Source organism: Balaenoptera acutorostrata, chromosome 11 (assembly GCF_949987535.1).
Source record: "Balaenoptera acutorostrata chromosome 11, mBalAcu1.1, whole genome shotgun sequence".
NCBI lineage: Eukaryota > Metazoa > Chordata > Mammalia > Artiodactyla > Balaenopteridae > Balaenoptera > Balaenoptera acutorostrata.
This window is the reverse complement of record NC_080074.1, coordinates 9,418,978-9,433,125: the sequence shown is the minus strand read 5'-3', so window position 1 is coordinate 9,433,125 and position 14,148 is coordinate 9,418,978. Positions and strand designations below refer to the sequence as shown.

Sequence of the window (14,148 nt, the reverse complement as noted above, 5' to 3'; positions counted from 1 at the left end):
TCTATTTTTAGTTTTTTAAGGATCCTCCATACTGTTCTCCATAGTGGCTGTATCAATTAACATTCCCACCAACAGTGCAAGAGGGTTCCCTTTTCTCCACACCCTCTCCAGCATTTGTTGTTTGTAGATTTTCTGGTGATGCCCATTCTAACTGGTGTGAGGTGATACCTCATTGTAGTTTTGATTTGCATTTCTCTAATGATTAGTGATGTTGAGCAGCTTTTCATGTGCTTCTTGGCCATCTGTATGTCTTCTTTGGAGAAATGTCTATTTAGGTCTTCTGCCCATTTTTGGATTGGGTTGTTTGTGTCTTTAATACTGAGCTGCATGAGCTGTATATATATTTTGGAGATTAATCCTTTGTCCACTGATTCGTTTGCAAATATTTTCTCCCATTCTGAGGGTTGTCTTTTCGTCTTGTTTATGGTCTCCTTTGCTGGGCAAAAGCTTTGAAGTTTCATTAGGTCCCATTTGTTTATTTTTGTTTTTATTTCCATTACTCTAGGAGGTGGATCAAAAAAGATCTTGCTGTGATTTATGTCAAAGAGTGTTCTTCCTATGTTTTCCTATAAGAGTTTTATAGTGTCCGGTCCTACATTTAGGTCTCAAATCCATTTTGAGTTTATTTTTGTGTATGGTGTTAGGGAGTGTTCTAATTTCATTCTTTTACATGTAGCTGTCCAGTTTTCCCAGCACCACTTATTGAAGAGACTGTCTTTTCTCCATTGTATAGCCTTGCCTCCTTTGTCATAGATTAGTTGACCATAGGTGCGTGGGTTTATCTCTGGGCTTTCTATCTTGTTCCATTGATCTATGTTTCTGTTTTTGTGCCAGTACCATATTGTCTTGATTACTGTAGCTTTGTAGTATAGTCTGAAGTCAGGGAGTCTGATTCCTCCAGCTCCATTGTTTTCCCTCAAGACTGCTTTGGCTATTCGGGGTCTTTTGTGTCTCCATACAAATTTTAAGATTTTTTGTTCTAGTTCCATAAAAAATGCCATTGGTAATTTGATAGGGATTGCATTGAATCTGTAGATTGCTTTGGGTAGTATAGTCATTTTCACAATATTGATTCTTCCAATCCAAGAACATGGTGTATCTCTCCATATGTTGGTATCATCTTTGATTTCTTTCATCAGTGTCTTACAGTTTTCTGCATACAGGTCTTTTGTCTCCCTAGGTAGGTTTATTCCTAGGTATTTTATTCTTTTTGCTGCAATGGTAAATGGGAGTGTTTCCTTAATTTCTTTTTCAGATTTTTCATCATTATTGTATAGGAATGCAAGAAATTTCTGTGCATTAATTTTGTATCCTTCAACTTTACCACAGACTTGCCACTTCTATTGAATATCACACTGGATCAGCCAGTGTGATTTTTTTTTTTTTTTTTTGGAGAAATAATTATTAAGTTTATTTATTAACCCAAGTATGTAAATCTGGGCTTAAATCACAATGGGGTTACAAGAGCAACTGATCCTTCTAAGCAAAAAATAAATTAACTAAACTGAAAGTCCCATATGCTTCTTTATAAGTGGATACCCACTCCTTCCAAACATCACCAAAATTAGAAATACAAACTGCTCCACAGAGTGGTAGGGGTGAGACTTTTGGGTCAGGCTCTGTTTGTATCTTAGCCTGGCCTCTCATCAGCTGCATGACCTTGGGCTAGTTACATAATCCTTCTCCTTCTTGTTTCCTCATCTGAAAATGTGTATGTTGGTTATTTCACAGAGTTGTGGTAAGAATTAATGAGATAGATAGTACAGTGCCTGACCCATAGTAGGCTCTCAGTGGATGGTAGTGATTCATATTTGCACCATTATTATTAATGACTTTACATTGAAGATAAAGTTAAAAAAGGCTTTTAACAAAATGGGTATTCCTTGCTTATCTATTCCACTTCCTCAGCCAAAGACTATGCCTCACTACCAAACAGAGGATTTTTGTGATTAGACAGATTTTCATTTGTGGCAATAATGACAGAATAGCACAGTGGTGGTTTCTATAGTTCTAAATAGACATTAAAGCAGCCTACAGGATTTCTGCAGTATCCAGGATTTCTGTCTCTGGCAATTAATTTGTCTGTGGCATTAGGTTTCTCCTCACACTCTTTATACATGAGAGTAGACAACATAGAGGTTACCTGTGGCACATATTTTGGAACTCTTTTGTATTTAGATTGTTATCCAATCCCTTCATGTGTTTAATCATGTCTTTCTAGAAAGATGATAAACTTTTTAAGAGGCAAGGACCATAGATGACATTAGTTTCTCTTGCTTACAATGCTAGTATAATGTTGGGAATGTAGGTGCTTAAAGTTTTAATTCTTCATTATAATCAGCATCATTATCAAAACACTAATACTTAATAAGCAGGACAAGACAGAATATCTGGGCAAAATCCTTTATAAGAATTATCTCATTTAAACTCATAAACAACCTCAATGGGCTAGGTGCTGCTATTTCCCCCATTTTATAAGTGAGAAAATTGAAGTTGAGTCCCTATCACATGCCTATTATTGGCTAAACTAAATTGAATTTTAACATCTCTTCTAAGAAATCCCAAAGTAAGGATGAAATAATTGCAAGAGCAAAAGCAATTGTAGGAATCCAGTGATATATCTCCTAGAACAGGGATTCCCAACCTTTTTGATTGCACCTCTCTATCAACAAAATGTTCTAGAGTACAATCCCAATATACATGCTAATTTATTGTACGTTTTATACAAGTTCTAATACTCTGTAAATTAAAAAGATACACAATAGAAATTTGTAAGGATGAACCAAATAATATGCTTAATGTTGTTTATTCACAGTGCAAAACCATTTTGCTTTTACCAAAATGTTATACTTATATAATATGCAAATATATAATATAAAGATTTCTAAAATAATTGAAATAATATTTTAGTAAAGTAATTTGATAAATGTGTTTCTTTTATTTTCTTAATCTTAGTTTAACACTTTTTAATATAATAATTTGAAAGTTATAGTCTAGGTTAATTTACCTTACCTTGATTCATGGTTTAGACCGTCATAAGTGAAAAATTACCTCATGAAGAAATATAGCTCAACTACAAGGGCTAAATCCGATACAATGGATTCATGGAGGGCTCTCAGGCCTGATATCAATTGGTGTACTACTTTTATTGGTGACCGGTTTATTACCTTGTGTTGTTAGATTTGTAATGGGGCGCTTCGCTGTCTTGCGTCAGGATGTTCATGGCTTAAAACTACATTATCAAGCTTTAAAAAATAATAAAAAAGGGGGAAATGTGGTGGCCCCCAAGCTGTAAGCTTATTCAGCTTTCTGCTTTCCGGAGAACTGCTTGTCTCTTTCTTGGTATGCACCCCTGACGCTGCGGTATTGAGCGTAAAAAAGGAAAATGGCTTGCGGCCAGTTTCGCTCCAGGTGCCTGCTCTGCATCTAAGAGCCCCTGGTTGTTCCCCAGAAGAAGGACGTGCTGCCCTGAGGGGGAAGTCTGTATCTCCAAAGAATGGCCCATAAGGCATGCTGACGCATAGATAGTGGCGCATAGATAGTGGCGACAGAATTATGTGGAAATACAAGGTTTACTGATTTATTGTCTGATATTCGTTGATGTTGAGTGACTTCCCTGGTGGTGCAGTGGATGGGAGTCTGCCTGCCAATGCAGGAGATACGGGTTCGGTCCCTGGTCCGGGAAGATCCCACATGCCGCGGAGCGGCTGGGCCCGTGAGCCATAACTACTGAGCCTGCGCTCTAGAGCCCGAGAGCCACAACTACTGAGCCCACATGCCACAACAACACGTGCTCTGCAACACGTGCTCTGCAACAGGAGAGGCCACTGCAATGAGAAGCCCGCGCACCGCAACGAAGAGTGGCCCCCACTTGCCGCAACTAGAGAAGGTCTGTGCACAGCAACGAAGACCCAACACAGCCAAAAATAAATAAATATTAATAGAATAAATAAATATTAATAGAATAAATAAATATTAAAAACTCAGACTTGCCACTTCTATTGAATACCACACTGGATCAGCCTCTGTGGCGTAATTAGAACCTCCAGCCTGTCCTGTCAGGCTGCCTCTCTGAAGACCCAGCCTGCCTCCCACAAGCCCCCCTTTAGGGGCTTCTAGAGGGTCACACAGGACAAAGCCAGGCCGTCATCCATGTGACAGTCCATCAGGGAGGCGAAAATAACAATCCTCTCCCTTCCTTGATCTGCTCTGCCCGCCACTCCCTTGCCCTTCCAGGAATGGGACTTCTAGACTTTCTCCCATTTGGTTCCACAAACATTGGTCAAGGCCTGGGGCGTAGGTTGAGGGGTGGGAGGAACAAGACACGACATTCTTGAGATTAGTACAAGGCAGAGAGTTTCCTGATTCACCCGTTCCAGTTAATGAGACCACTTTTTGGGACAGAAGGCTCTGCTGGGGGTGCTCAACTCAATAAAACTTTCAGAGAGGCCCCTTGATCATTAGCATTTGAAGCAATCTGACTAACGGTGCTTAGGAGGCAGTCACGTTTTTGCAAATCCCGTTCAGCCCTCAGGAAGCCCCACTGCTAATGCAGTCAGGCACGTGGCCCTGCTCCATGCCCATCAGTCCTCTGGTCTGACGCCCGCTGGTCCTACCACCATATCCGGGCCACTACTTGCCTTTCAACTTGACCCTCCACTCAGTGACAGACTGCTGTGTGACAGGCCCTGAGGAAGATACAGAAATGGACAAGACACATTTTCTGCCTTCCAGGAGCTCAGAATCAATTGGGAGTAGACTGGGGTTTCCCTGACCTCACCGCTACCAACATGGTGGGCCAGCTCGTTCTTTGCTGGGGGTGCTGTCCTGTGCACTGCAGAGGGTTTAGCAGCATTCCTGAGCTCTACCGGCTAGACGCCAGTAGAATCCACTCCCCCAAGTGTGACAACCAAACATGTCTCCAGACATTGTTAGAGGTAAGGACCCCTGGAGCAGGAGAACCCGACCACTGAGCTTCTGCTGTGTCCACGCCAGGCCCTTTGCATACGCGACCTCCTGTAATCTGAATAGTATTTGGGGGGGGGTTTCCTCCCACTTTCCAGCCTGCGAGATTGGAGGTGGGGAACCTAGGATTTAGGGACATTAAGGGTAGAATTTGCTCAGTGGCACACAGCTTCCCAGCTGGGATTTAGGACCAGGGTTCCACCAGCCTTCTCGTGGTGCAGCACTGCCACCTGGTGGGAGAGCCGGGCATGTCCGTGACCCGCGGCGCTGGCTTCCCTTCTCTCCTTTCCTTCCTCTTTCTTCCTTCTCACGGGACACCACCCAGGATATGAGGTAGATTATACAAATACAGGCCACAGAATGGAAAAGCAAATGTATAAAAATCAGAACCGTGGAAAATGATAAGGATAAAAGAAAACCAAACCTAGGAAATAACTCAAAACGCTGAAGGCAGTGCTGGGGGAATGTCAAAGTGCTAAAGGCAGACAGAGGAAAGGGATCCTTTTCTCCCCTTTTACAGAGGAAATGAAGTTTCCAGAACTTGCACGGGAGGTGTCAGCGCTCTGAGGAAGAACACTGGTGGAGGACACACCTCTGGAGCATTTGTCTTGTCTACCCAGCAGGGCTGGGCCTCACCTCTGGGTCCCCAGCACTCTGCCCAGGGCCTGGCCACGCTCACTAAATCCTTGCTGAATTCTACTGACCCGAGATGCACGTAGTAACTCACCCTTCCTTGGGTGACCGGTCTCCCAGGCCTCTAACTGGCATTAGAATTAGTAGTAGTAGATGTTGCTATCTGCTCCACCGGCGTGTCCCCAGTCGGGCCCCAAGGACTCAATTACTGGCCTTGCCATACACCCCAGACCTTGACCTGGAAATGCAGACATCATCCATTGTTCTTCCTTTTCCCTCTTCCAGTTTCCCCCTACTAATCCGTTCTCCATGCAGGGCTACTGCCAGCCCATACAGGCTTTCGTGCAAAACTGGGAAGGGCATCTCTTCCTCAAGACATTTTACTTCCATCTATTGGAAAATTGCCATAATGTACTGATTTCATTAGAATGAGACAAATCACTGCCTTCTGCTAAAGAAATGTCATAAGAAACATACAACTCTACAAGGTCTAAGATGTGACAGGTGCTCCTTGGATGTGGTGTCCTTGTGCAGTATGTAACCTGAACAACCACACCCAGCAGCCCTGCCTCTACATTCTAGATCTGATTCTATTACCACCCCTTCCCAACTTAAATATAGTCTGTAGCTCCTCATCACCTACAGTGCCAAGTCAAAGTTCCTGATGCAGCTCCAGGGAGCCTTGCGGAGGGCACACTCACCCGGAAGTCGGAAAATGTAAACTTGTCACAATATTCTGAAGAACTGGAGATGGGGTGCTTACATACACACAAGAATTTAATATATGATAAAGGTGGCATTGGGGGAAAGAAGGATTATTTCATAAATATCTGACAGCCATTTAGAAAAAAGGCTAATTACAATCCCTCCCTCACTCCTTACACCAAAGTGAATTCCAGATGAATACACCACAGATATAAAAACTTTTAAAAGTACAATTTGGTCAGTATTTTCTGTCTCTGGGTGGCTGTACAGTTGAGTGTGTGTGTGTGTTGGGGGGGGTCAGTAGGGAGGGTTGAGCTGGATAAACTCCCAGGTCTAACAGCGGCGATAGCTGCCATTCATTCATTTCACCCCGACTCTAAGCCCAGAGACCTCAGCCCACCACACCCATCTGCCCCCTGTAACACTTTCTCCTTGACTGCACAACGCGGGCAGCAAAGATCTCACAGGACAACGGGGGAAACTCACTCCCGTCCAGGGATATCAGGTTTTCGTTTGGTGAACACAGGATCAGTGACATCTGAAGACAGCAAACCCCGTTCGGAGGGGGTTGGCTCTCTGAGAATGATTTCCGGGTCCCTGGCTTCTCACTCTCCCGGATCTGGTTACAGCCAACATCTCCATCATCCTGGGTAATACGAGCATCTACACCTTCACTCCACCCTGGGTTCCCCTGGAAGGGCTGCGGAGGGTTGGTGGGCTGGATTGAGCCTTCTGTCTTGTCATCCAATAGCAATTTCCCTCCACTTCAGAGCACCAAGCATTTACAGAGCGTCTCAATTTTATAAGGCATCCTCCCCGGCAAAGTAAAGGGAATGAGACCGGAAAGACCCGGCCTCAGGGTTCTCACTCTCTCTGCCTTCTTAGGGAAGCCTGGGGCTGCCCTGAGCCACTCCTCCTGCACGTAAAGGGGAACCTGGCCCGCTCTCACTCTCCCCTCCTGCCCCTCTGTGACATCACTCCAGGGAGGGCTTACTCACGCTGGCATTTTCAGCTTCTCTCCCTCTACTGGCTCCTTCCCTCCCCTGCTTGCGGCTAGAACGAGCATCAGCCAAGCCCAAGCCCACCCGACCCAACCTGCTTTTCTTCCCCTCTAACCGTCCTCTCATCTTGCTCCTTCCCTTCTCAGCAAAATCACTGTGTCTCTCTCTACTTTCCATTTACTCTTCAGCCCCTGGGCCTCTGCCCCCACCTCTTGCTGAGCCAGTCAGTCGGAGACCAGCTCCTAACAGGGGAAGGATGATACGGGACTTGCTGGGGCACCGGCCTCTGTGACCACACGCTCCTGCCCCCAAGCCTGCGGGACACTCCTGTCTTCTGACTGGCCCTCTCCAGCATCCTTTGCTTCCGATCCGTGTCCCCAGGGCTGCTCCTCCTTGTGCCCTCCCTCCACCCTTGTCCTGAGTGACTTCATCTAGCCCTTGGATGGTTTGGAGCTCAGACCCTAGTCCCACCGCTTACGGCTCTTCAAGATCCCATCTCCTTGGATGCAACTGGGACAATGACAGTCTTATCCTCACAGTACTCTGATGGCAGGTGGGGGTTGGCAAGTGTGTCTTGGCACAGGCAGAGAGCTCAGGAACTGTTCACTTTTACTGTCCACTGATGACCCCTTCGAGGGACACCACAGTGGCCTGGGGACTGATCTCCTGCAGGTCTCAGCCTGCCCATCCTGTCGAACCAGGTAGAGCCCTGAGATCTCAGCACCATGGATGCATGTGGTTGCCAGATGCCTGCCCCACTGCCCCACCTCCGTTGCCATGGGAGCATGGGATGGGGTGGGCAGGGAGGAGCCTTGTGAATCTGGAAATAAAATGAAGACCCTGAAGAGTAAGAAGAGTCTGGGGGAGCTGATCTGAAGGGCAGACCCCTCCCCGCCAAGGGACCTCCCTCCTTCCCTCCTAAAAATAATGTTCTGTAGAACAGGAGGATTAGGAGAGACATAAAAGGTCTCCTGGTCTTCCAGCTGGGAATGTCACCAATTAGATTTATTTGTGTCACAAAATTATTTCTTTAAAGAGCAAAGTAGGGCAGCCTCGAAGAGCGGAAAGAACACACATTTCGGAGTAAGACAGACCTGGGCTCCACAGCGAGCTTTTTGGCTGCCTGGCTCAGTGTCTTCGAGAAATTCCCGAACCTTTCTCTGCTCTGGTTTTCATCATCAGGATAATCATGCTGACCAAACAGGGTTGTCGGGATTAGACATAATACAACATTTGTAAACTACTCAATCCAGTGTCTGACACACAAGAGATGCTTAATAAAGGCAGCTGTAGAGGCTGGTGCCCTCTCAGTGTGAGTGTTTTTCCCACACCAAGCCAGCCCTGGGGGAACGATGCCTAAGATCCCAGATGCCACACGCATTATTGCTCTTAAATCTTAAGCCTCCTCAAGACCCCCATCTGGGCCCCTCCCTTTCCTAGAGGTTCCAGGGGTTCACAGTCTCCCCAGTATTGATGGGGCTCCCTATGCTATGGAAAGTCTTCCTTTACCTGAGTGGGGACCCTAGGGCCCTGGAAAACTGCCTTCTTTTAGCAATTTGGAAGGCCTGGAAGATGCTCCTGAATAGACTGGAGCAGAGGGGCAGCAGGGCAATTGCTCAGGCAGGACCCCGAAGCCACGGGTTACCCTTCTATCTCACCCCCACATCAGCAACTTCTGTGGCTCTACCTCCAAATACCTCCTGGATCTGACCACTCCCCTCCACACTGCCACTCCCCTCCACACTGCCACCCTGGTCTGAACCCCTGTCCTCTCTCCCCTGAGGCTTTGCAGCAGCCTCTTGACCAGTCTCCCTGCTTTAGCCCTTGCATCCTCCCGTTAGTCTCAAAGCCAGACTGATCCTGTGAAAAATGGAAGTCAGGGACCCATTTCACAAAGATGGTGCCGAAAGTGAAGAAGGAAGCCCTTGCCCTCCCAAAGCTGAAGCCAAAGCAAAGACTTTGAAGGCCAAGAAGGCAGTGCTGAAATGAATCCACAGACACACACACAAAAGACACAGCGGCTCCAACCGCAGCCTAAATATCCTCGGACGTGCGCCCCCAGGAGAAACAAGCTTGACCACTACACCAACACCACATTCCCCCAACCACTGAGTCTGCCATGAAGAAGAGAGCAACGCACTTGTGTTCACTGTGGAGGTCAAGGCTATCAACACGTATCAAACAGGCTGGGAAGACACTTTTATGACATCACATAGCCAAGGCCAACACCCTGATGGGGTCTGATGGAAAGAAGAAGGCATATGTTTAACTGGCCCTGACTATGATGCTTGGGGTGGTGCCAACAAAATTGAGATCCTCTAAACTGCATCCAGCTGGCTAATTCTAAATATAAATTTTTTCACCATAAACAAACAAACAAATAGAAGTCAGGTCCCATCACTCCTTTGCTCCAGATTCTCTGGTGGCTCCTGTCCCAGCAAGATTTCCCCTCCCCTGCCCCTGATAAGGACCCCCTGTCCTGCCTCTTCCCCACCCACCTCCCCCCACCCCCCCCAGCCCTTGCTCATGCTCTCACGCTATTCCCCATGCACTGGCCTCCTCCCTGTTGCTCCTAGGACAGCCTGAGGGCCCACCTGAGGGCCAACACATGGAATGCCCTTCCTGAAGGTCCTACTCAGGTCCCCTTATCAGACAGGCCTTCCAGCAACACTCCAAGAAAAAAAGCAACTCCTTTCTCTCCATCCTCTCACCCAGTATTTCTCCTCCCAGCCCTTATCACCTCCTCTCACATCAGCCCCCACTAGAAGATGAGGACTTGATTTCTCTGTTCCCTGCAATGCCTGTGGCAGTGCTTTGCACACTAGACACCCCAAACAAGGATTTGTGCAAGAATAAATGGATGGGTGGGCAACTGCTCTGTGCAAGTGCCCACCCCTTCCTGATAGATGCCTTTTAAATCCTCACAAAAGCGGAGAGGGGCTGAGGGGGTTAGGAAAGTTGTCAGAGGGCAGGCAGCTGTCCTTAAGTGGTGGAGCTGCATCTGGAGCCGCCTGGGCCTGATTCCAAAGCCTGCCTCTTCCCCTCTCCCTCTACGGATTCCATAATGACATGGTTCCTGCCCTCAAATCTGATGAGAGACAGAAACTAATGCAGAAATTAAAAAACAGTGCCTGGCAAATAACAGGCGCCAATAAACACGTTTCGTTGTTGAAGGAGCGAAGCCCTAACGGTGGTGTGCAGACATTTCTGTGGGGCCCAAAGGAGACACCTAAGTGTGTTGGATGAGGGGCGAGGAAGGGGCTGTAAAAGACTTCTAGAGGGGGACATTTGAAGGGGACCTTGAAAGGTAGGTCCTTGCCAGGGGTGCGGGAACAGCACGGAGGGATGAAAAGAAAGCCGTCTGACAAAACGGAAGACCTTTAAAAGCCACGATAGGGAATACCCTTAGTGTTAAACCTCCCCCAGGCACGCCCATGGCTCCAGCCCGAGATCAGCAGACAGTGCTGGGGCCTGACAGGCTACAGAGCTGGCAGCAGGTTGGGGGACTACGCCGCACAACGGCTGCAACCGGCCTTCCCCAGCTCTACCCAACCCGAACCACCGCTCCTCGGCCCTCCGACTGGGCGGGGCCCGACTGGGTGGGCGGGGCCCGAATGGCCTCGGCCGGCCCGTCCTTAGGTGACGTCACTTACGGAGGAGGGACTCCGGCCTGTGGGGCGGAGCCGCGCAAGGGGCGTAGCCTGACGCGGCTCCTGGCCCCACCCCTAGAGAGGCGTAGGCCTGGAAGACCGGAAGTCCTCCAGTCCCCGCCTGCCTCCAGGCTCTCTTCGGTCCCACTCCTCAGCTCCGTGCGCAAGGTCGTGTCCCGGAAGTGAAGGGGCCATGTTGGTGGGTGACCCCAGGAGAGATACCGGGCGAGAGGCGAATCCCGAGGAGTGGAAGCGCGCGCGGTCTGCAGGTGAGTGAGGGCTGGAGTGAGGGCCGGGGTCGGGGGCTCGCCACGCCTTCTCTCAGGGCCACTGTCTGGGCCCCCCCATCCGGCCCGGGTCCGGGCTACCGGCCTGGTTGTCGGGGGTCTCGCCCCAGCCCGCCCTGGGCTTTCCCCTGGAGGCCGCTCCGGGGCCCCGCCTCAGCCTCCGGAGCCTTCCCGGGGCCCCTGAGCCGGCCTGCCCCAGCCTCGGGATCTCTCCACCCCGCCTCTGTGCGACGCCCCGCAGGGTCGGGGGGACCTGCCGGGGCCCAGCGGTCCACTCGCCGATCGACCTTGTAGTAACAGCCCTCGCGTGACAATCGCCTCCTACTTCATAAAGCACTTTTCCTGTTGATTTCTGGATTCATCTCTCCCACTCCGGGAGGCCCTTGGGGCCGAGGGGCGCTCTTCTACAGCTGAGGAAAAAGGGACGCGGACAGTGGCTTCCTCAAGCTCGCGCAGCAAGTTATGAAGGCCGGAGGCTGATGGCTAGCCGACTTTGGGCCCAAAGTCCAGACCTTTTTACCAGTCAAATACTTCTTCCACTCAGTCTCAGTTCTTTATTTCATAAAGAGGGATGATGCTTTTTTCCACACAGGGACGTTGTGAGGGTTCCCTCTTTCGTTCAGCTTCTTTTTTGAGCCCTTGGTATGTGCCAGGCGCTGTGCTGGGAAAGTTTGTAAAGCACCTGGAAGTGCTGTACACATGGTAAGATCCCAGCAAATAGTAGTTATCATTACACAGGCAGTCAGAGTTGGGGTCAGGAGTGCCCCCCCCCCTTTATAGCTGGGTGCCTGTGGGCAAGTTACTTCCCTCTGGGAGCATCCATTTCCTCCACTTAAAATGGGGCTACTGATGACACTGGGATTGTTGATGGAATGAGAAGAGTTGTCACGTGGGATCTGCTTAGCCCATGCGTGCTACATAGTAAACACTCCATAAGCGTTAACGCTTCTTGTTATGAACCTTGGCTACTTCATAAAGTCCTCAGTTTAAATGTGATAATGGATGACAAAGCACTTTACAGATGGTAACCCTCTGTGATTGTGTAAGACTTTATTGTTACGAGAGGAAGCTGGTGACAGTTTATGTGTATCTAATTCTAATACTTATCGAGCACTTACAAACGAGGGTAGGTAGCATTAATAATATTGATACCTGTCCCTGATAGACTGCTTAGTATATGCCGAGTGCTATTCTAACCACGTTTACATACATTAACTCATTTAATCCTCATACAAACCATATGGTAAATACAATTTTAATCCTCATTTTACAGATGAGGAACTAAGGTAAGCCCAGAGAGGTTAAGAAACTTGCCCAAGGTAATGAGCTCGTAAGCGGTGGTGCCAGGATTCAAGTATGACTGAGACCCCTCGTCTCCAACGACTCTAGACCACCCCTTGTGGTGAACTTCTGTTACAGGTGCTTTACAAGTGATATCTCAGGCAATTCTCAGAATAACCGTATGTGGTAAGTACTGTTAGTGTATATAGTATTGATGCATAGCAATATGTAAAGGTAGATAGCATTATCTGTATTTTAAAAGTGAGGAAGCTGGTGCTCAGAGAGGTTATGTACTTTGCCCAAAGCTATGTACACACAAGCACACACAGCCCAGCTTCCAAGCCCTGGCCTTTCAGCGTAACCGGCAGTTTCCCAGGAGCAGGAGTCGGTAGGCTGGGATATAGTCCCAGCCCTGCCACTAAGTCATATTGTGACCTTGGGGGGGTCTCTGAGACCTAGATTAAGAACTACTGAATTAGATAGTCTCCACAGGCCCTTCCAGCATTAATTCTGATTCTAGGCTTCTCTTTCTTCCCTTCTGCATATAGCTTGACGCCCAGCCCCTGTCAGTCCCCCATGGCCCCATGGAGCCGAGAGGCGGTGCTGAGTCTCTACCGGGCTCTGCTGCGCCAAGGCCGAGAGCTTCGCTACACTGATCGAGACTTCTACCTTGCCTCCATCCGCCGTGAGTTCCGGAAAAATCAGAAGCTAGAGGATCCTGCGGCCCGGGAGAGGCAGCTGGAAAAGGGCCTGGCATTCCTCCACAGCAAACTGGGAGGGATTATTTAGGATCCTCTCCTTTCCCCTCCCATCCTAATTCCAAGGGAAAGAGGACAAAAGTGCCTTCCATAGACACGCCTGCCTCTCTCCCACCTCCACCTCACAGATGCGGTAAGAAGCCTCAGGTAGGTAGGCCCTTGTTCCTATAAGTTTCATTTTTTCTGTTGCAGGGGACCAGGAGAGGGAGAACCTTTCCTTTTAGTGACCAGAGTCCTTTAGTCATAAATCACTGGAGGAAATACAAACATATTAACAGAAGTATGTTCCCTTGTTAAGAAAAAAAAGGCCCTGAGTTTCAGGCCCCACTGGGAGACCATTTTGTTTCATAAAACATTTTACATATGAAAATGCTAGAAAAGACATTGGTTAAAACTATTGGAGCTCAGTTCCTGGCTGCCTCATTCTTTGGTAGATTCACTTCTATTGAGGGCAAGATCATGTTTCCCCAAACATAACTAGATTCTGTTGCAACAGTCTCTAAAGCAAGCATAGTGTACAGACCTCGGAGGACGGTGCCTTCCTGGCTCTGCTACTAACAACTGTGGGATTTAGGGTAAATCACTAAATCTGTCTAGGCCTCCATTCCCTCATTTGTAAAATAACAGTACCTACCTCTTCAGCTTATTGCAAGAATTAAACGAGACAACTCGGGAATTCCCAGGCGGTCCAGTGGTTAGGACTCTGCGCTTTCACTGCTGAGGGCCCAGGTTCAATCCCTGGTCCGGGTACTAAGATCCTGAGGGCCGCACGGCGCGGCCAAAAAAAAAAAAAAGAGATAATGCACACAGAGTACTTGGAATGGTTCTTGGCCAGTGGTATGTTAGTTCTATTTACTTCCCATGCCAG

General features: G+C 48.2%; 1 protein-coding gene across 1 annotated transcript; it reads left to right on the top strand.

Moving 5' to 3' along the window:
* Positions 1-11,068: 11,068 nt before the first annotated feature.
* On the top strand, positions 11,069-13,311 carry LOC130709239 (mitochondrial ribosome and complex I assembly factor AltMIEF1). Its single transcript, XM_057556971.1, has 2 exons — positions 11,069-11,223; positions 13,071-13,311. The coding sequence occupies exon 2, from the start codon at positions 13,099-13,101 to the stop codon at positions 13,309-13,311; it is 213 nt and encodes a 70-aa protein (XP_057412954.1). The 5' UTR covers positions 11,069-11,223; positions 13,071-13,098.
* The last annotated feature ends 837 nt before the right edge of the window (positions 13,312-14,148 follow it).